Source organism: Lolium rigidum, chromosome 5, assembly GCF_022539505.1.
Source record: "Lolium rigidum isolate FL_2022 chromosome 5, APGP_CSIRO_Lrig_0.1, whole genome shotgun sequence".
In the NCBI taxonomy this organism is placed as follows: domain Eukaryota; kingdom Viridiplantae; phylum Streptophyta; class Magnoliopsida; order Poales; family Poaceae; genus Lolium; species Lolium rigidum.
This window is the reverse complement of record NC_061512.1, coordinates 166,125,146-166,147,469: the sequence shown is the minus strand read 5'-3', so window position 1 is coordinate 166,147,469 and position 22,324 is coordinate 166,125,146. Positions and strand designations below refer to the sequence as shown.

At 43.9% G+C, this 22,324-nt stretch overlaps 1 protein-coding gene across 1 annotated transcript; it reads right to left on the bottom strand.

The window, feature by feature from the left end:
• Nucleotides 1-13,442: 13,442 nt before the first annotated feature.
• Nucleotides 13,443-21,918, bottom strand: LOC124654744 (histone-lysine N-methyltransferase ASHH3-like). The gene is made up of 12 exons (XM_047193737.1): nucleotides 21,811-21,918; nucleotides 20,913-21,036; nucleotides 20,364-20,466; nucleotides 20,051-20,150; nucleotides 19,531-19,609; nucleotides 19,221-19,392; nucleotides 19,063-19,143; nucleotides 18,733-18,942; nucleotides 18,572-18,623; nucleotides 18,432-18,497; nucleotides 14,748-14,783; nucleotides 13,443-13,954 (listed from the first exon to the last, which is right to left on the bottom strand). The coding sequence occupies exons 1-11, from the start codon at nucleotides 21,829-21,831 to the stop codon at nucleotides 14,757-14,759; spliced, it is 1,035 nt and encodes a 344-aa protein (XP_047049693.1). The 5' UTR covers nucleotides 21,832-21,918; the 3' UTR covers nucleotides 13,443-13,954; nucleotides 14,748-14,756.
• Nucleotides 21,919-22,324: the final 406 nt, after the last annotated feature.

Below are 22,324 nucleotides of genomic sequence, written 5' to 3'. Positions count from 1 at the left end.
ATCTCCGTGTCATCGCGTGCTACACTCTCGGTTACCTCTATCCCACTCTATCTACTATTGTGTAGCTATACCTTGCTTAGTTGATATCCTTGTCATATAGGTAAATTCACTTAGTTGCATATCTAGAGAATTTACCTTTCGTGTCAAGCCTAATTTGAAAAAGAACTAAAAATTGGTTAGCACCTATTCACCCCCCCCCCTCTAGGTGCGGCATACGATCCTTTCACCAGAACCCACGCGAGAAGGATGGGACATTAGGGCTCGAAATTGGTTCCTCGCGCATGGTTGTGAGTATGACATGAAGACAGGGAACATTGCTGAAAGTGACAGCAGGGTTAGGGTACCTAGGGAAAAATGGATTGCCGTGACGACAGATATAAAGGCGGGAAAACTAAAGTTTGCTCCCGATAGAGAGAAAGACTTGCTGACACTTGTCCTCGGTAATCCTGAGAAGGGAGGATGAACAAGAGGCTTCGGCCCTAGTGTTCCATGGTCGCTTGGGTTTCCGGCCGACGCGGAGACTTATAGAAGCCGAGCGAGAGCTAAACAACGCGAGCTGGAGGTGCAGAATGACCGGATGGCCGAGTTCCAATGCCGACTTGACCAGCAGCAGCGGGAGATTCAGCGAGCAGCAGCTGGAGATAAATGAACTAAAAGGACAGCGCCAGCCAGATAATACCGCTGGCATATCTCAGCGACGAGACAGCAGCGTGGCCGACTCGGAGGCCCCTCCTAAACGGATGATAGATGCCGGTCCTGGCGACCCCGTGGATGGAATCAAGGAGCAAACACCTTGTGATCTCTATGTGGTGTTCAGGAACATGTCTGTTAAGGTGGCGGTCGGCTATGTCGTACCTGCATTTGGACCTGAAGGTGAGCCGGCAACATGGCATGGCAATCAGATTCCAGCTGGCTATGCTCGTGTCGGGGTGGATTCAGTTGTACCGTCGTGGGAGACATTGGAGCTCGAAATCCCTGGAGGTGATGGGGGGCTTACACTCAGAGAGGTGCTGGGAGAAATCATTCTCTGGGAAAAGAAGAACATCAGGCTGCCAGGCTGGGTAGCCCCTAGTACCAGTCGTCCGAGCAGGTCACCATCATCTCCTCCAGGTGATCGCATGCCACCATCACCTCCTCCTACTGATCACATGTCGCCACCATTACCCCATGGGTACGACGTCGACCACGACATCTGTAGTCCATCTCCATCTCCAGCGCCGCCGCCTCCGCCCACTAAGACTCGGAATGCACCCAGCTGGAAGCGTTTTAAGAGTCCTGTCCGCAAGATGTCGCCCCTCCCAAAAGTACCAAAGGTTCCTCCCCCATCCTTACGATCGTACTGCGAGAGGAAAATGAGGCCATTGTTGCGAAATACAACTATGAGCATTTTCATAAGCCAAAACCTCCAGCGCCGAGCCATACACCGAGAAGCAAATAGCATATGCTACTTCTTTTCGAACACACCATCGCAATATGACTTACACGAGAAGAAGGATGACTATACACGCCACCTTGCGAGGGTAATTGATGACAAGGCGAATGAAAAGGCTAAGAAGAACAAGGATGACAAGGCTAAGAAGAAGGATATTGCTAGCACGAGCAAATCATCGGATAGAAGTGCAGCCGAGAAGAAGTCAAGTTCAACAAGTGCACCCCTCAAGGCCAAGCAAACGACAAAAGGCAAAAAGAGAAAGGAAGTTCCCCTCCTCGGAGATCAGCCCAAACAATCGATTCCAGGCACTCAAAGTGTTCAATGTTCCGAAGGTGTACCAGCCGGAACATGGTGATTTCGATATGGAAGAAGGCTGCAAGGCCGGCGGCTGCACTGTAACATTACCGTGGAGGAATTGATGTATGCAGCGAGATGCTGCACTACCCACTCGCTGATATAGCTCCTAAATTTGTCTACGGGGCCGACTTGGTCAGCACAGAGCAGCTGCATAAACTGCCAACACATATGCGGAATTTGCATCAGTGGTACCTTGATGCATGCAAGGAGAACATAATGTACATCATGGCGACTATACCATGGGAATATTACTACCGAAAGGAGGAGATCCATATTGAGATGAATGAACTCTGGCAGTTATTCAATTTAGAAGCCCTTGACAAATCTCTCATGAGTTGCTAAACTACATATAAGTTCATTTTCATTCAGTTCATGTTCGTTTTCATTGCATATACTCATTATATCTTATGTGTTCTCTATTATGCAGACTGAAGATCAGTGAATGCAAAAGTAATAATATTATCAATATTGGGTTTGTTGACCCAGATAAAATACATGTTCAAACGGTAAAGCATAATGCCCAAGAAACGGGGGGAAACCTACTAAGGTTTTTGGGGAGCAATATTTATGTGATTCAATATTGTTTCCTTACAACTACGAGTGAGAGTCTTAATGATCTTTTATGCACATTCAATTCTTCTTACTCGATGTTAAGTGTAATTCATGACGTATATACATAACATGTGCAGCTTCCACTGGATTCTACTAGACATTCAACCTGATAAGGGAATAGTTGAAGTAAGAGACCCATTGAGTAGAGGCGTGGACGGGTTCCACGACTTGCAGAAGTTGCTCCAAGTGTAATTTCCTTCATCGCCGCGCTATATCTTTCGTGAGATATCAATTAATTATCCACTCATCCAATCATTCTTTTGCACTGGCGGGGCTTGGACCGCTTTCAAGAGACATCGTAAGGACGGTACCCAGGCAGAGAAGCTAACATTTACTCCTGTACCGTGCCCTCGGCAGCCACAAGGGACGAATCTATGTGGATACTACGTTTGCGAGTCCATTCGCATGTTAACCACCGAGAAGCAGAACAAAAATAAATTCAACGTAAGCAATAACACTCACAAACTTTATTTATTATCGTCAATATTTCGTTATCAAGATTGATATAGTCATACTCATCTCATTTTCGTATATAGGTCGACTACATGCGGGACAGACTCCAACCAAAGGAACACCTACTAGGAATTGCGGAGGAACTGGCGGGACTTTTGGTTAGAGAAGTACTAAACAACAAAGGCTTGTTTAGTCCAAATAGATGCTCTACCTCCAAATAGACGGTCGTTAGTACCGCTTGTCGGTCGTGAGCTAAATGTATATATATATATATATGTAAGGGGAATCTACATGTAAGGGGAATCGACTTTTGCTTCCAACATTTGTTTGATCGATCTATATATATATAATGAATGAACGTGTACCACTTCTAGTAGCGTACAAATATATCCAACTTTTATTTTCGAATGGCGGGGGATGGCGGCGGGGGGGGGGGGCTGCACCTCTCAAACCCTAAAGCAGCGGCGTTGTGCGCACGCAACGTAGAGGGCCTTTTGTCGCGGGTGGTAATACCGCCCGCGACAAAAGGGCCTGTCCCCTGCGCGACCCGCGGCTGCCACGTGGTGGACCTTATGTCGCGGGTTGTAAAGAGACCCGCGACAAAAGGGGGACCTTTGTCGCGTCTCCCTTGTCGCGGCTGGCCACCCGCGACAAAAGGGTCGTACGACCCGCGACATTAGGCATGTTTTCCACTAGTGTGTGGCAGCTCTAAAGTGTGGCAAGAACCAAACACATGCCAAATTGCCAAACTTTAGCTTAGCAAACTGTGTCTGGGAACCAAACAGGCCCTAACTCATATACTCACTCAATGCACACACGCATACCCTACGCCTATGATTTTTTTCGAAATGGGGGTATACCCCGGCTTCTACATCATGATGATGCACACGGCTTTTTATTAAACAAAGGTTCAAAAATGGTACTGTTTACAACTCAAGCATCGCCAAGGATTGATACAAAAAATTAACCAGCAAAAAAAACATAACATACTATGAGTACACATCAACAAAGCCTCCTAGTATGACGCCAGCCATCCTGGCACAAGATATCCTAAGCGACCATCAGAAGCCGTATGCATCCAGAAGCCATGGCATCCCGCTGTCGCTTCGGCGAACGGAGGGCCCAAAGCTGGACCCAATGTGCCACCATATGGATAACCTGCAAAAAGTGAAAAAAAAAATCCTGTTAAAAATAATATCATTTCTGACCCTCCATATAGAGCAACATAAAGCCGAAACCTCAATTCGGATAAAAGCTTTAGATTGTCTATCTAGTCCATTCAACCAGTTATCAAACATATCAGTAATATTTGATGGAGGTGGAAGATCATAAGTGAAATTAACCGTACGCCAAATAAGTTTAGCTAAAGGACACTCAACAAAGAGATATTGGATAGTCTCCTGATCCCCACACAAAACACATTTCGTACACCCATTCCAGTGTCGTTTGGCTAAATTATCTTTAGTTAACAAAACCTTGTTACTCAAAACCACATGAAAATCTTTATCTTAAGGAAACTTTAACCTTCCGGAGATACTTTCGCAAAAAAAGGGTATGGTCACTCATAAGATCCTCATACATAGACTTATCCGTAAATAGACCCGTGGATGTCAGATCCCATACAAAATGATCATTATCTTCATTCAAATTTACCCTCATCAATTTTCTACATAAACTTAACCATGAAGTCCACTTGTTACCACTCAACACTCTACGGAAAGTAATATTCAGTGGGGTTTGAGCTAACACATGGGAAACTATTACATTCTTGTGATGTACAATATTATATAAAGACGGATACTGATGTGCTAAAGAAGTTTTTCCTAGACAGGTATCTTCCCAGAAACAGGTACTCGTTTCATTTCCCACTTTGAAAAATCCTCTAGAAAAAAACTCCCCATTTACCTCCATCAACCCTTTCCAAAAAGGGGAGTCTGTAGGCTTAGCCTGCACATCAGATAAAGTCTGTTGTCTTAGGTATTTATTATGTAGCAACTCTTGTCACACCCCTTCTTCATTAAGAAGTTTAAAGATTCATTTACTCAATAGACATTTGTTTTTAATCTCAAGAACCTAAATACCTAAACCCCCTTGATCCTTTGGTCGGCACACAATATTCCATTTTGTGAGTCGATATTTTCTTTTATTCTCATCAGACTGCCAAAAGAACCTAGATCTATAGAAGTCCAGACGTTTTCTTACCCCAACTGGTATTTGTAGGAAGGACAACATAAACATAGGTAAACTAGTTAACATTGAAATTATAAGGACTAACCTATCACCATAGGATAGTAATTTCCCTTTCCAGCATCCCAATTTACTTTCAAATCGGGTCTCCACCGGATACCAATCAGAATTCCTGAGTTTTCTGTAATGGATAGGAATACCAAAGTATCTAAAGGGAAGTGAGTCAGCATCGCATCCAAAGATCTGCTTGTACTGGTCCTCCTCATCCTTGGCCTTCCCAAAACAAAAAATCTCACTTTTATGGAAATTAATCTTAAGTCCTGATAGCTCTTCAAACAGACATAGAATTAGTTTCATATTAACCGCTTTCTGGAGATCATGGTCCAAAAAAAGAATCGTATCATCGGCATACTGTAATATAGAGAGACCACCCTCAACAAGATGGTGAATAAGCCCTCCTACTTGGTCATCCTCTTTTGCTCATTCAATTAAGATAGCAAGCATGTCTACTACAGTATTAAAAAGCATTGGAGATAAAGGGTCCCCATGCCGCAATCCTTTTTTTCTGGAAATAATGACTAATGTCATCATTAACCTTGACACCTACACTCCCTCCTCGAACGGACTGTTGAACTAAACTACCCCATTCGGGAGCAAAGCCCTTCATTGTCAAGGTCTGTTGCAAAAAGGCCATTTCATTTTATCATAAGCCTTTTCGAAATCAATTTTAAACAACACACCATCCATTTTTTTAGTGTGTAACTCATGAATTGTTTCATGTAGAATGACCACCCCTTCTAAAATATTTCTACCCGGCATAAAGGCTGATTGGGTTGGTTTTATCACTCTTGGAGCAATCCCCGAAATGTGATTTGTACCAGCCTTAGTGAAGATTTTAAAACATACATTTAGCAGACAAATAGATCTATATTGATGTATCTGGACCGCATCCTCTTTCTTGGGGAGTAGTGTGATTACGCCAAAATTTAGTTTGTAGAGGGGCAAATCCCCTTTACTAAACTGAAAGAACAGTGCAATCAAGTCATCTTTTATTACTTCCAATTATTTTTGATAAAACTCTGCCGGAAAACCATCCGGTCCAGGAGCTTTATTGAGTTCCATCTGTGAGATTGCCTCAAAGACCTCCTCTTCAGTAAAAGGAGCTGTCAGAATCTCATTTTCAGCCGATGAAATTTGCGGGATATCATGAACCACATCCTCCACTAAAGAAATAATACTTGGTGCCGGTGCCCCCAAATAATTTCTTATAGAATTCAGTGATATAGACCTTCAAATTATCTTCCCCGACAATAGTTCCCTCTTGTCGTTGTAATTGGAAGATTTTCTTTCTGCGGTGTTTACCATTTGATATTAAGTGAAAGTATCTCGTATTATTGCCCCCTCTTGAATATGTTTAACTTTTGCTCTTTGAGCCCATTTAGACTCATCTTACCTTCTTAATTTATTTAAGCTATCATTTGCTTTTTTTAGCTCTTCTCTTTCATTCAAACTCAAGGGATTCGCTTGAGAAATCTTCTTATGTGTCTTAGCTTATTCAACCAATTCTCCACGGGATTCGCTCCCTACTCCTATGATTATGAGCACCTTCAAAAGACTGAGCTAGCGGGTCAGGTCTTAAGATTGACGAAGTCACCACATGTGTCACTATCGACCGGGACGTTGCTTCCAACTGAAAAAATATTCCGCCTCAATGGAACACACATGTGTCAAACCTAGGGTTTAAACTGTGGTATAATGAAGCTATGTTGAATTTTAGAATCTGTCCTTCATATGTGGTCTGCCTTTTGGGAGAAACAAGGAGATACAAGTCTATGAACTTATATTTATATGTATGTGTAACCCCGGGTTCTTTGTGTGTGCTACATTCTATTTGTTTTTCGCCATATCCTTTTCTTGTGACATTGTGCAATGTTCTACCACACTCATGATTATGCTGGGTTTTTTCATACAAAATAAAATCCAAATGAGTGAGGGTGTATGTACATTTGGGCCGAAGGGAGACCTCGTAGAAGAGAGCGCAAGCTCAACTTATCTTACACTTGTCTTAATTTGCAGTTAGATTAATTATACGTCTTATCATATTCATATCGCCCTACTGGATGCATATACCAAACCAGGAGGTAACTGCTAGCGCTCCAGGCCAATAAATTCTCAAGCAACACGCACACTGATATGCAGCTACAGTAGTCAAGCAAGCAGCACTTGTCGCCTTTCTCCTGTTCTTCTCCTTCCTTTGAGATCTCTGGCACACATCCACCGGCCGGGTAGCGTTTGTCCCTTTGCAAGCGAGTTTCTTTGTTCTGAACCAGAAACCAAACAAATTACAGTCTACAGTTATGCATGCAACAATTGGACGAGGCACTAGAGAACAGATCTGCAGATGTATGTTTGACGAGAGAGATAACCATACATATATGCAAGCTCTTAGGAGACCAGCTGACAAGGCAGAATCGTTCTTCACATGTGATAACTCTTACGTCCAAAGGCAGGTATACACCGTATACATATCTTCTTCAACTCATATATGGTCGATACATGTTGGGGGGAGATAGCTAAGAACGGCACTAGGACCAATTAATAGCAGCTCTTGTGTCAAATACTTGCAGCTAGCAAGCTTCTGTGAGCGGCTTGACATAACTGGTTTAGCTTTAGTTTGCAGCATGCATCCATGAAACTGATAGTTAAGACTCATTTAGTAGAAAGATGCATCCAACACAACCAACTATACGCCTTCTGAAATTAGGGGGAATTTTCAGAAAAGGGGCACCGATGAACCTGACTCAGCAGCCAATAGGGAGATGCCATTTCGTGTTTCTGATCCGGGTTTTTTGCGTGAAGTTATAAAGTTTGAAACTTAGTACGCAGAATATGTATATTTGTCATTTTTATGAAGATCGCAAATATACAATTCTTTTTGTCCACATACCTGCATCTTATCTATGTGCAATGATTTTTTTCCAGAATTTTTTAGACTTATATATACGATTTTCTTGGGGATTTGCTAGTTCTCAGCTAGCTGAGAACTAACTTTGTGCTCAATTGAGTCCTACACCATTTAATTTGCATCGTGATTTGTGCTAATTATGAATTGCAACTCGATTTGATGACATCATCTAACTGAGAACCAAGTTAGTTCTTTTTTTTACGAAACCTCGTCAGAGAGCCGGGCATTGCATTGATAGAAGAAAGAGGGTGATCCCGTTTATAAGGAAAACCGGATCAAAAACCTTAACATAACCCGGTTTATGAGGGAAACCGGAAGGAACCCGCACAAGCATCCAAGAGAGACCCGCCGCCCACGCAACGCTCGGCCACCCTCGTAGCAAGAACACACCCCCAACTCCGAGGTCGTCGCCTCGCCATCCCCTACTCGCAAACAAGACACAACTTCGCACGACTCAACTGATCGTAGCCCTAGCTAACCAAAGCAGCCGCTCGCAGACCTCAACAGTTGTGCCGACATCCGGGACCGCTAACCCGGCTTACCCGCCAGACCAACTCCTCAAGTCACACCAGCCGGGTCGACAACCTCGCAGTCCTCGCAACACCAAGTCACCACCCTACGATACAAACCACAAACTAAGTTAGTTCTCAGTTGTTGACTGAGAAATAGTTACACCCATTTTCTTGCGTGGCCTAAAAAAACAAGAGTTTTCCTATGCTTTCTTGCGGGCCTTCCCTCCTCTCTCTCCCCATTGGCTACCGATTCAGGTTCGCCCCGATTCCTTTGACATGCTGTTTTTTTCAGGTTTCTCGTAGGTGCCCCGATTCCTTTGATATGCTGATGTTTCTCGTTCTGAAACTATGTTTTTAATTTACGGAGCATACTCCACATTTTCATCCAGGATTGCCGCTACCTAGGCCTAGGATGTAAGTTACAAGCATTTTCCTTGTTATCCCCGCGATAAGTTACATTACCTTAAGGCATCTCCAATGGGACGACGCATATCGGACGCCCAAAAGTGGTCGCGAGCGTCCGCGTCATCCCGCGGACATATTTTGACCGCGCGTCCGTTTGCGTCTGGGTGTGCTCCCAACGGGGCGACCCATTTTTTTGCTTTACAACATATTTTTAAATTAAAAAGCATAATCTACTACATAGAAACTATACAAACTAATTGTAGAAACCAAGACTACTTGCTGCCCGACCGCCTTGCCTCGTCGTTGCGTCCCTCCCTCGTCTGCTTCTCCACCGCCTGTCGTACGGCCGCTAGGGCTCGGTGCACCGCCGCCTCCTCTAGCAGGCACAGCCACAACCTCTCGTTCGCGGCGTCCCCGGCCTTCTTGAGCGCCTCGAAAGAGTCGACTAACGCCCTCTGCTCCGCGCGCCGCCTTCTCCTCTGGGGTAGGCGCATCAGGGTCATCAGAAGACCATGAGATGTTGGAGTCGTCGTCCTCTGCGGCTGCGGGGGCCGCCACCCTGCGGCATTTCATCTCGGCATCGAACGCCGCGTGGGCCGCCTGCTCCTCCTCTGCTTCCTTCTCCGCGTCAGCCAGGAACTTAGCATCCCTGATCGGATCGAGGGGGTCGTTGGTGTTGTCGTCGTTGTCAAACTCCTCGTCGGAGCTCGAGGCCGGGGGAGGTGAAGTCGGAGGTGGAGGCGGAGGCGCGGCAGCTTGGCCGCGGCCGGCGCTGCTCATGGTGGCAAAGGTGGAGGTTGAGTGGCAGCGGCGCTACGGTGGAGGTTGTGCGGCGGCTAAGGTTTGTGTGGGAGGAGATGAGATGCGCGCGCCCCTGTTTTTATAGGCCGGAGGCAGGTGACGGCTGCGGCACGCGTGGCTTCGCCATTACTTCGTGCGCAGAGGTAGGCGACGCCCACGTGCCACGCGAGGTATCGCCATTACGCGGCCGCAGACTGCCGAAACGACGCCTCGGCGCCAGTGGCGCCGCTGAGAAGACGCATCGAGCCTGGGTCACTGCCAGGCGGGCCCGGCGAAACGTCCGCCAGACGCGAGCGGACACTTTGCGCGTTCGCGCAGCGTCCGCAGAGACGCTTCCGAGACGTATATTTAGGTCAGGTTTGCGTCGCTGCGGACGGCCCGGTCGCCCCGCTGGAGCGTGTTCTGGACGCATTTTCGGCCCGACCGGACGCTAACGGTCGCTCTGAGATGCCCTTACGTACCACACGTACTGCTGTGTTGCAGCCTTGCAAGTAATTTTCAAGGTTGTATCCAATCCATGCCTGCATGATCTGATGTCTATTTGCAGGGAAGACGGGACAATTTGATGACCTGACCAACACGCTTGCTTGCCGATCCAGACAGCAAAGCCCTGTTATGTTCTGCAATCTGGATGAAGTGCCGTTGTGTCGACACTTTCTCGACCATGTTTCTCTTTTGGTGAAATTTTCGCACACATTTACTGCGCATGTGCATGCCCATGCAGATGCACCAAAGCAAGGTAATTGGTAAACCAGTAAACTCCACGAAACATATTTAAGAACAGACTATAGCACCAAAGACTCGGCTTGAGTCGGGTAGTAAAATATGAGCAACAAAGCACCAACTACCAACCACCAACCACATGGACAATGATTTAGATGAAGAAACTCACCACAAATCAACAAACCTAGGTGCGAAGCTAGGATTTTACCAAACACCATGCCAGATGTGGCAAAAATCAGCAGTACTTTCTTTCTACCCTTCCTTAAGAGAAGGTGTATACACTTTTTTCTTGAAAATTCAAACTACGTAAGTTTAACCAAGTTTCTAGAAAAGACCATTTACAACTGCAACATCAAATTCGTTATTAGTTTTTCCTGAAAACTAGGCCAAAGTTTGCATTCTTTGAATTTTAAAAATGCCCTTTCTTCGGGAACAGAGGTGCGAACAATAGCTAAAAAGATTACCATGGCATCGTTATTGCACCCCAGGCCGCGACCCTATGGCCTGGCTCCACCCTAATTTTCCGCTAGTCTGGAGGAAGTGGAAAAAAAGACCATAGTTGGATCCGGTGCATAGCCATACAAATAACCTACAAAAAGTTTGAGACTCCAGCCTTGTAAAAAAATAATATTGTTCCTACAGTTCCATGTCGACCAAAATAAAGCATAAACCCTATTGTGTATTCTAGCTTTAATTTTTCTACCGGTTACGTTTAACCAATTACCAAACGTACTTTCGATATTGGTGGGGAGTGAAATATTGTAGGTTAAAAATACAATAGAACAAATTGTTTTTGCAAATGGGCACATGAGAAAAATAAATGTACAATTGTCTCCTCCGAGCCACGAGAGAACCATTTGTTACTCCCATTCCACAGAGATTTCTTAGGTGACATATAAGCCATGTTGAAAAAATCAGCCGATTAACCAGTTAGCTAACCGCTTAATCCATGCTTGGAGGGGCACTGAGTAGCGATTAACTAATAATCAGCTGATTAACTAATTAACTGGTTGATTAATTGATTATCTGGCCAATTAACTTGTTGCTTAGCATATTAATACCCTACTCGCTAGCCAACCGAGCAGCTAAAAGTTAACAATTTCCTCAACAATGCATAGAAGAAAAGAAAACTCAAACTACCCTTCTGCATCCGAAACCTTACTCCTAACATGTTTCCTTGTAACGGTTAGAAATGCAGAACATGTCACTTTGTTGATTCGTTTCCCACAGCTCTTTAAAGAGAATTACTGATAAAAAAAAGTTCCACAGAGATGAGTAAAAATGAGAGGATTTTGTTTGGCGAGGAAGAGGAGTAAAATAGTATGCCGTGGGCGCCGTAGAATTAGGCCTCGCGGGCCACCACATGGACATGGGTGTGGCCTTTAGAAGGATCCATCTCCATCCACGGCAAAAGTTGGCTCGACTCATCCAATGCCATGCATGTGGGCCCAAAAAAACATTCATTGTTCCCACACCCTCCCTCCCTGGGGGCCCGCTGGGCCACGCCACATAAATCCAACCCCCAACAAAACAAACGCCGCGTTGCCTTTCTTCCTTTCTCTCTCTAGATCTGATCCTCTTGTCCCCCTCAACACCTCCTTTCTCTCTCTACTTTCTCTCTTAATCCGTACATCTTCTCCCTTCCGTTACAAATCTGTTTGCTCGCCATATAAATTGTTCGGTAGCCTAGCTTTACTCTAAGTTTTAGAGAGAGTGTGTGTAGTGGTGAGAGGAGATGAATGCATGGTAAAACTGATGTTATTTCAGAATTCAGATGTTGTAGTGCAGGAGAACATGGCGCTCAGATGGGAAGCGACGACCATGCAAGCTTGTCTAGTCGAGGCACGCGCCGGCAATTCCATGGCTTGGACATTGTCTGGAAACTGAAGAGGGTGATACAGAACTAGGTCTAGGTAGTGTTAAACCACGTTGTCATATAGTATAAAGAGATCGACACAAATGGTTTCACACAAAAAAAAAAGATCAATACAAATGAAAAATTCCAGTTATAGGCTTCACTATCAGCAAAAGATGGCATCCTGGTAAATCCGAAGGCTACTCATATGTCATTTTTCTTGCAATATTTCCCAATGCCAAAAACAGGTCAAATTCGCTCATAATTTTTTGAACTGAATTAGGTCAGAATTCATCGCAGCACATGCCTTCCGAAAACAGGTCAACATGGGTGTGTTCTAGACCATAGATTTACATTCCGACTCGTCTTGATAGATGAAAATTTTATTTCTCTCTCCTCATTTTATTTAAATCTCAAAATAAAATAGACGGTGACTAAAACACCCACACTCATGCGTGAAAGTACAAAAGTATTTCCCCTTCTTCACTATGTTTTTTTTGTTCATATCAGTACAGATGAAAGATAGAAGCAAAGTGTTAGAAGTAGAAAATTAAAACTTTTCATGCAATAAATAACAACACAGGCTTCGTTAGGGCAAAAAGAAAAGGACAATTGAAGTCCGACCCTACACGATTCAAGGATGTCAAAGCGTGGAAAATAGCAGTCAAGTTCTTCCTTAATGGCTGTCCCAGACACGAATGAATCTCCAGACAGGCAGACAAACAGCAGCGACCATTCATGCTTAACGTCACGCCCGAGCAGGTAATTGTCGCTGATTCAAGGCAGACAACATTTGTAGGGCCAGCTAGTGTTTACATACGACAGAGAAAGGAAAACTCCACTTCTTTCGACAGTTACCGACATGTCATCTGTTGTAATGTTCACTCCCAGACCAATAAGCCAATTAATTACACATCAGTGTTAGCATTCCAAGACTGAGCGATTCATGCAGGCAACACAACAAGATTGTGACCATTCTAACAACCCAGAGACAATGCAATAACTCTAATCTTAACAAAGCCATGAGAAAATGAAAGATTTACAAAGGCCGCAGAGCACAGGGAAAATATAATGTTAAGAAGGCTCTGTACAACATCATGACAAGGTTTCTAAAACAGAGACAGTACAAGAGCCCTGATCTTAACAAGGTTTTTTTTTTACGGTAAATGACACTTTATTGATTACTTAATATCAATAGACAAAGCATCCAGGATGCAGTTGGGAGCATAATCTAGGATAAAACCTGAGCTAGCTACATTACAAGATCAATCTAAGGTGTGTGCCACACCATTAATTGAACAATGAACATGCTTGAAAACAGACGAGGAGAGTCGGCCACAACATTGCCCATCGGAGACCTGTCCAGGGTCTTCTTCACACATTGTATCAGGGACAGACAATCAGAAGCGAAGGAAACTGGGAGATATTATCTGACTCAAGAGTGGAAGGCTGGAGAACAAACGAAAAATAATGTAAATTCAGGGTGGAACTCTGATTTACATGGCCAGAGCACAAATGAAAAAAATCTGATTCGAGGGTGGATGAATGCAGCGAGCACATCTCGGCGATGATTTGTCAACAATGGTAGTGGCACGTTCTCTGGAGATTGAAATCAGTTGAATGTATCTGTTCGTACAAGAATCTGGGGGATCCTGCACAGAATGGAGAAGCAACCTGTCAGACAAGATTGCTAACGAAGAAAAGTTCAGGTGGCATGGTTTTTTACTTCAAATTCTTAGTAATCCAAAATTGATTCCATACAAAAATACCAATACCACAGACTGCTTTGAGATAACAAATTATCTTTCTTTAGGACTTGGTTCATATTTGAACTCAGGTATTTTAAGGTGCTTGCCAAAAAAAAATTGCACTGCACACCCAAGCCACTTTGTCCACTCATGTTCACGTTTCCTGCCAAGATTGTCCTATGGGCAAGCAAAACCAGACAGACTCAACATCTTAAAAGTTTCCCAAAAAACACCTCTCATCAAACAGCACATGAAACAAAACTAAAACCCACAACACAAACAGTAAAAACAACTGCCGTGCACAGAGTAAGTTCCCTGTCTGGATGACCATACACCATTCATGGAAAATAATACTCCCCTTTCCAAAGCACTACATGCTTAGGAAGAAGAGGCACATATGCGAAGCGCACAGGAGAAGAAGAAAAAAGCCTTCCTTGCCACATAAACAAAGGTAAATGTTATGGTCCAGACTCAGTGACAGATGATAGCTCAAGTGAGCATCATGTTGCAGTATGAACATATTCTCAGTGCATGTATGCAAGTATGCAACATGTAAAAACAAATGAAATAGAAAAGAAAATGAACAGGACTAACAAGAAAGCTGTAAAGTTTAACACCAGCCAGTTAAAAGAAGGGTCTGAATACAAAAATAGCACTATACTATACTCAAGTAGTTAGTTACTCCTATCATTCTAACCTTCAATAATCATTCTTCGTCTGGATCCTCCGGACGCTGTAAAAATACAAGGTCAAATTAGAGTGGTGGCTTTTCTTTATGAAATTGACAAATGAAAGTATATAGTTCTTATCGTTCCAATCACAGTTACAATCATGAAGTTCAGCATAAATCAATGTAACATATGTATGCACCAATATAACCTGAATATTCTGATACTTCTGAAACACTGTCTGGTACACTCAACTGAATAACAGATATGCAAAAGTCAACAGTAAAAAACAGTCACTAGAGAGTAAATGTCGAAAGAAAAACTGTAGTCCATGGGGCTAATGGGGGAAAAGGGAAAAAGAGACTATTCCCAGATTCCAGTTGATCTTAGGGGAGACTGATTTGTTCAGTTGGTAATACTTCCAAATTCAGAGCAGGTTAATTACCATGCATAATATATTCAGAAAGATAGCTGCAGGGTATTGGGTTGAGACACAGGTTGAGAAGAGAGAATAACAGGAGAGAATAGATTGATTCCTCTTGCTTGACTCTGGCATAGATACATAGGGCGTGTTCGGAAACGGTCCGGCTTCATAGAAATCCTCCGATCCAGCTTCTTGGAACGATTCCGGCGTCACGAGTGGAGCAGGGAACGTTCGGGGCAGCTTCGTCGAATTTCACATGGTCCGTAAAGGAAAACTGCTAGCCCAGCCCAACCAGGAGCAGCAGCTGACAAGTTGACCCCACTCGTCGAGATATCCTTCTCCACTCCTCTCCCAAATCCCCACCCACGCGTGCTCTCTAAAATTCCTACCGAAGCACGACAAGCCCCCACCGATTCCTGCCCTCCATCGGTCTAATCGCCGGCGGCGAGGTATCCTACGGCTTCCTCCCGCCCCGCTGCCCCTTTGCCCCTTGAATCGTCCACTTCTCATGTGCTGGTGGACGTGGCCATGCCCGGTCAGGTGGTTGCAGCCCAAGTTTGGCTTCCCTTCCCCGCCTCTCGAGCTCTCGATCTAGCTGACTGGGAAGAGGATGGAGTTGGCGTCCTGTTCATGGTCGAGACTGGACCGAGATTTGGTGGCCGGAGCAGTGTCTGTGGCCGGGCCAGTTGGGGACCCCGCCGGCAGATAACTGGCCGGATCTCGGTGAGGCGAGCGCGGCTCGAGGCGGGATGCGGGGCTAGGCTTGAGGCGGCGTCTAGCCAGGGTAGGGGCGGCGGCAGGAAGGGCCGGCGGGGAGGGTAGAAGGGCAGCGAGCGCGGCCCGGTTGGATGAGCAGTGAGCAACCGAACGAGCAAGACGGGGGCGGACGGGGGAAATAGAACCAGATCGAACGGTTTTCACTTGGCGGTGGCAGTTCTTGGTAATTTCTAACTGCTCCGCGGTTTGCTGATTCGCGAATTTGCAAAAGTGGTGCTCCAAGTTTTACACAGCGAATTGACCCAGCTTCTCGGATCTAGCTCCGTGGAGTTTGTGTGTTCGGCACTGCTCCGCGGTGGAGTACCAAGAATCTGGAAGCTAGGCTGTTCCCGAACACGCCCATAGTGTTGTGGACATGGGTTACAGCGTGGGAGGAGTCCATGTGAGAGAAGTATGGCAAGAGTCCATTAGGAAAGTATAGTATTAGGAAAGAGAGAAATATGGCAAAAGTCCATTAGGAAAGCATACTATTAGGAAAGAGTCCAATTGCATTAGGAAATATCTAATAATTCCTATCGTATTAGGAGAGGTCATAGACCTGAGCATCCATTATATAAGGACAATCAATCTAATCTCTCCCTGGTTATTCTCTCTTCTCAACCTATGTCTACCCAATCCCTCGCAGCCACACCGTCTGGCTATCTTCAGCACGGTAGTCACCCCAAACTTCACAGAGACAACAGGGTCCCCTCGCTACCATAAATTGGATTTTCCTAAGTTTGATGGCAAGGAAGACACACTCACCTGGCTGAATCGTTGCGAGCAATTTTTTTGGGGACAACGCATGGATGAGGCATTCAAAGTTTGGTTGGCAGCATATCACATGGTCGGTGTAGCTCAAGAGTGATATATGCAGCTGGAGCGCGATGAGGGCATGCCATCATGGCCTCGGTTTAAAGAATGCTGCAAACTACGGTTTGGGCCACCAATCCGAAGCAATCCTCCAGGCAAGATTGCAAGGATGCGGCAATCCGGCACAGTGACAGAATATGTGGAGAAATTTGTGTCCCTGCTTGCTCACAGCGACCCCCTTACGACAAAGCAGCAAGTTCAGCTGTTTACGTCAGGCCTCACTGACTTGCTCCATGTGGATGTTGAGATGCAAAAGCCGCTAGACCTTCAAGTCGCCATGAGTATGGCACGTGCTTACGAGCACAGCGCAACTATAATGGCAACAACCTCTAAGGAGAATTCTTCCATGGCTATCGGACAACCACAATGTATGTCCCTGAAGGGTACAGTTCCAGTTGGGGAAGAGCGGATACTCCGGCAATTGACAGCCGCAGAGATGGCAGAGAGAAGGGAGAAGGGATTGTGCTTCAACTGGGACGAAAAATTCTCAACAGGCCACCGATGTCAGCGCCTTTTCTACCTTGAAGTTATTGATGATGCTGAGGAGGAAGATCTGCCATGAACCACAGCTCGAGGACGAGCTGTGTCTGCATGGGGGGAGTAGTGTTGTGGCGTCAACAGTATAGATGGTAGCAGCTGACAGAAGCTTCCATAATTAGAGTCCAGATCAATTACTATAGCAGGCTAGCCGTATTGAATAGGGTAGTAGCAGTTACTTCGTGTCAGGTCCAAGCAGTAATAAAACCCCAATCTTCCAATTGCTAATCCTTACCTCTCTAATTTCTCTGATCTACCCCAGTTATCTTCTCAACTCTCCGGTCACGGCACCAACACGTAGGCGACACCCTCGCTCGCCGGTGAACCATCCCTATAATCTACGCAGCAGAGGCGTCCACAACAAATAGCATCCTCTATATAATGGACGCTTAGACCACTGATCTTTCCTAACGTATTAGACTCCTATAACCTAGATTTATGAATACAATGCTACTGCCTAGAAGACTCATTATCTCCCCATGTCAGACTCCATGTTAGCATTCTACAACAGTTGACCTGAAACAACAATGGACCATCTGTTTTTATGTGTTGGTACCCATGCAGTATGGTGTGAAATGATCTTCAGTCAACCCTAATTCTACTAGACAGTTGATATAATCCTAAACAGAGGAATACTCATGGTGCTGGCCTTATGTAGAGTCCAAGTGGGAATAAAGCCATCCCTGTTAGTAAAAGCAACAAAAGACTAGTGACAGAAAGTTGGAGGCTTGGAACACAAGTGATGCAGCTGAGGACAGGAGAGAGGGCCGCCCAGACAGGTTCGGTAATGATGCCGTATACAGTAAAGTCAGAGTTGAAAATACACAGTATCGCCCTTCGATGCAGCTCTATGATGGAAAAGTACTATTTCTATGTACATATGAGTAATCCGACAGTTATTTAACATCAAAGAAAAAAAAATTATAAGCATGTTTACTGACATTGATAGCAAAGGCTGAAGCTGAAGCTAGCAAGTAACAATATCATAGTGACTCTTAGGCTACAGTTAGCTAGAAAAATATATTTGACGTGCCCAAGAAAAGCAAGATATTCTAGAACCCAGATGCTCTAAAAGATGAACAAAATATATCAGCAACTTGTTCAGTGATTAAGAATGTCATACCGGTAGGAAGTCCCAATCTTCCTCTCTCATATCAAAATCTTCGGTAGTTTCTTCATCAAGCAGTAACTGAACCAAAATAAATATTAATTAAGCAATTACTCATTAGATATCATTGAAAAAACATCTATTGACAAACTCACAGTATGCATTCCAGTGTACTCATCATAATCATGTACAACTGCTGGGATATACCTGAAATGGATAGTGTTGAGAGACGGGAGGTTCAAATGGATGAGACTGAATACAAAAGATAAAAGGACATCTAACTTTTTCAGACGGATTTGAAGTTGTCAATGCGTACATTTTGTCCCGTCGGTGCCACAAACGGATGATCTCCCCAATACAATTATCTGAAGTTGTCTTTCTTTTCTTCATATCATACTGATCTTTTGAGCTCCCCGAGTTGCCATTGTGGAGGACAAATGAGTTGACTGACTTAGATGCACCAACCCTTTTTCTGCAGTTTGAAGATCCACAATGACAATCTTGATCTGCTCCAAACTGGACAAACCTGTAGATAAGAACATGGGATTACAAATAGAAACAGTTTTTTATACACAATGTGATAAATAAACGACAATTTTTTTATAATAAGTACTTATTAAGTAACAAGGAAATTCGATGAGCATACTTATAGTCATAGGTCAGCTCCTCCCCTTTCTCTATGTCACGAAGAGAAAAAATTCCAACTCTGGTCTCTCCATCTACAGTCCTGAAGCAACATGATACCAGCATATGCCAGGGTCATCAACTGAGATGTAGAATAAGCAGTACAATGTAAAGACTAACCATTTCTGCATCTCTGTGTTTGGTTCACAACTATGATTGATAAACCTGGACTTGTTTCCCTTGTTTGTTGCATCAATGACCATATTGCTACTGACCTCACAAAGATAAAAGTTAGTGTACCGCTGTCTCTTCATTTTCCATAGTCTCTCCTCACAAGTTCTGTTATCAATAACTACAATATTGATGCAAGATATATGGGTATTAGTTTGATCGCCAGTGTACAACGTGAGGAACCATTATAATATATAAAATTACAGTATTTGTCTGCAATTCATTTGCTTGCTCGACAGAGATTTCGACAAAGCCATACCTTCTCCTACATATTCTATAACAAATTCTCCTTTCTTTATTTCGTCCTCAGCTACCAATCCAAAGCCACATTTCTCTGTCTAGAATAAAATAAATAGTCTTTTAGCAAACCATTCAGAAGGGATAAGTATTTACTTCACAGCAAGTAAAAGTTTATAAAACAAGTAAGTTTACACACCATTTGAAGTTTCACATGAAATCAACAATTCAAAACATTAAATAATAATGTTTGGTAACAACATACAACAATATCAAACATTAAACAGCTGGTTAGATTCTCTCTAAATGTTAACAAGTAAAGTTTGGCAATTCTAAAGTATTATGTGTTAAGTACTGTACTGCTTCTATTGTGCGTGAAGATACTATCTCACCAGATAAAGCAAATTTCACTGAGAAAAAGATTTGCCATAGTTTAAGGTGCAGGAACAGTTCATAGAAAAAATGTGACTGTATATTTTGCAACCGCATAGATTATCTCTATGATACATGCAGATATAAGGACCAACTTTAATCAGTCGTACCTTAATCAATTTTGTTTTTGTCCGAGGTCGGAGTTGGAAAGATTTATTGGCACAGTTGTTCTGACATTTACAGTTTGATGAACAACAAGAGAACAGCATCCTGCACCAATAAAATAGTAATTTAGGGAAATAAAACATGACATGCTAAAACCACAAGTGTATTAATCAAAAGCTAGGAAAAAAATTATGAATAGAGAACAGATCAGTTTTGCAATTATGTTATCTGCTGCAATTGTCTGCACGTGCATGCACACAAACATACATGGAGAGAGAGAGAGAGAGAGAGAGAGAGAGAGAGAGAGAGAGAGAGAACCCGCATTGACAATCTTTTCCACAAGTAACCGATGTTTCCAAAGAAAGAGAGCAGGAACAGAAAATGCCATCGTCTTCAACCCGTTTCTTAGTAAGATAAACATCTTAGTAGTATTAAGGACATAAATGTAGATGAGAAGTCCAAATAATGGGAATGCAAATGAGTAATGGAGAAATGGTGCTATAACTTGATATTACCGCTCATCGAGAAAATGAGGGAGCAGTGAAGCACCATAGAGTCCGAATTTCACGATTTTGAAATGCATCCATGTGATTACATTATTGAAAAATGTACACAATATCATGGTGTTTTTTTGCTTCAAAGAAGGACTATACAGTGTCAGGTTTCTTACTTTCTAAACAAGTTACTCTATCTACATACATGTATCACTAATCTAGAATGACAAGTATACTATGTAGAAAGATACGATGAATCGTACATCGCAACATATCAGAATATGAAACTTCAATGAGACATTTGACGAAGTTAAATCAGGCAATGATGCAGTGCTCCGTTAAATAGGTTTAGAGAAACGGTAGGTATGGATACTCCGCTTAATTGGTGTGTAGTAGCCCAACTTCCATTCTTTCAACGCAGACGGCAGATCAAAATCTACAAAATCTGCAGGATCTTTCAGCGCCTCGGTCAATACATGAAACACCTGCTCAGGCTCCTGCAGAACATATACAGATGATAAGTAAGCATTAAAACACTGGTAGAATGTATTTCCTTGAATTTGTTTCGATCTGTATTTTAAAGGCTTGTATGTCATTCAAATAAGTTGTTTTGATCTGTATTTTAATGGTTAAAGAATACCAGTTGGTGGAGTCTGTGAAGCACTGTCTGGGAGGCAAGCACAAGTCACCTATGCATGGACAGACATGCCTGGGCATGACCATTCAGCATTTCCGAATAAAAATAGAAAAATAAGAGACAAACAGAGGCTGAGATGGCACCCTGGCCGGTGACTAGATGGCCAAGTGGCACGGTCAACCTATCACGTAATCAGTCAAGGTCAGTTTGAATGTAAGCAGTTATGGATCAAATTCATCCTTTTTAGCAAATTTAGGGCTTGAAGCTGTGTTTTCAGAGTAGACTACGAGAACCAAAGTGAGAGCACCGGCCGTTGATGCATTTTTACACTATGTTTATGTTGAACTGAACATAACATGGAACAAGCGAAACTCTGCGGTAAATATGATCGTCCCAGTGGATGTGTGGAAAAATATATGAAAAACTAGTGCTCAGAAGTGAAGTCATAATCCACAATCTACCAGGTTGCCTTATCTACAATCCACGAACTTCTCAATCTACAGCAGAACAACCTAGCACTGAAAAACAGAAACTTTTCAGTTCGGCCTAGTGACAGACTCGGTTCTGCCCCAGTTTCTTCAGCTATGGTGTGCAAGGAAACAGCACTAGAAGAAATAGGGGAAAGGGAACTCACCACCGTAGCTGGGGAAGACATCCGGGCAGGGTGCAGTGGAGAAGCCAGGATTAGAGCACGCCCTGGCCAAAACAATCAAACGCTTATTGACCCCCCTAAACGCACCCTACAGTAAGGCATGAAGATCGATTCATCTTGTATCTCTGTATCAAGAAACTGGCTCTAAAATGCACCAATTCAAGCTATAACAATAATGGATCTCTTTCCGGAACTTCATTGAGATAATCCACCGAAGTTAAAGTGAGGAAGAATCAGAAATTGATGCTGGAGCAGAGGGCTGGGTACCTGGGTCGCTGGAACGCAGCCGCGCGGCGAGCAGGGAGGCAGTCAGGCGGCGACGGAGCTACCCTCCTGGTCCGTCTTCTGCAGAACTGAACGGAGTGTTGGGCGCTGCCTGGTAACCCGCAAACGGGTCTCGGCTCGCGACGAGCTCCAGGAGGTCAGCTAGGGCTCTTCGAGGTCAGGGCGTCGGGCAGCAGCGGCGGGCGCCGGCGGCCGGCGGAGCGCTGTTCTA

Bases quoted from the DNA above. Each gene is read 5' to 3' on its own strand.
- LOC124654744 (XM_047193737.1), bottom strand. From the start codon at position 21,831: ATGTCTTCCCCAGCTACGGTG. The intron at 21,037-21,810 runs GTGAGTTCCCTT...TATGTTCTGCAG, and splicing joins TGTCTTCCCCAGCTACGGTG to GAGCCTGAGCAGGTGTTTCA. The intron at 14,784-18,431 runs GTATGACATTCT...GTATTTTTACAG, and splicing joins AAGATTGGGACTTCCTACCG to CGTCCGGAGGATCCAGACGA.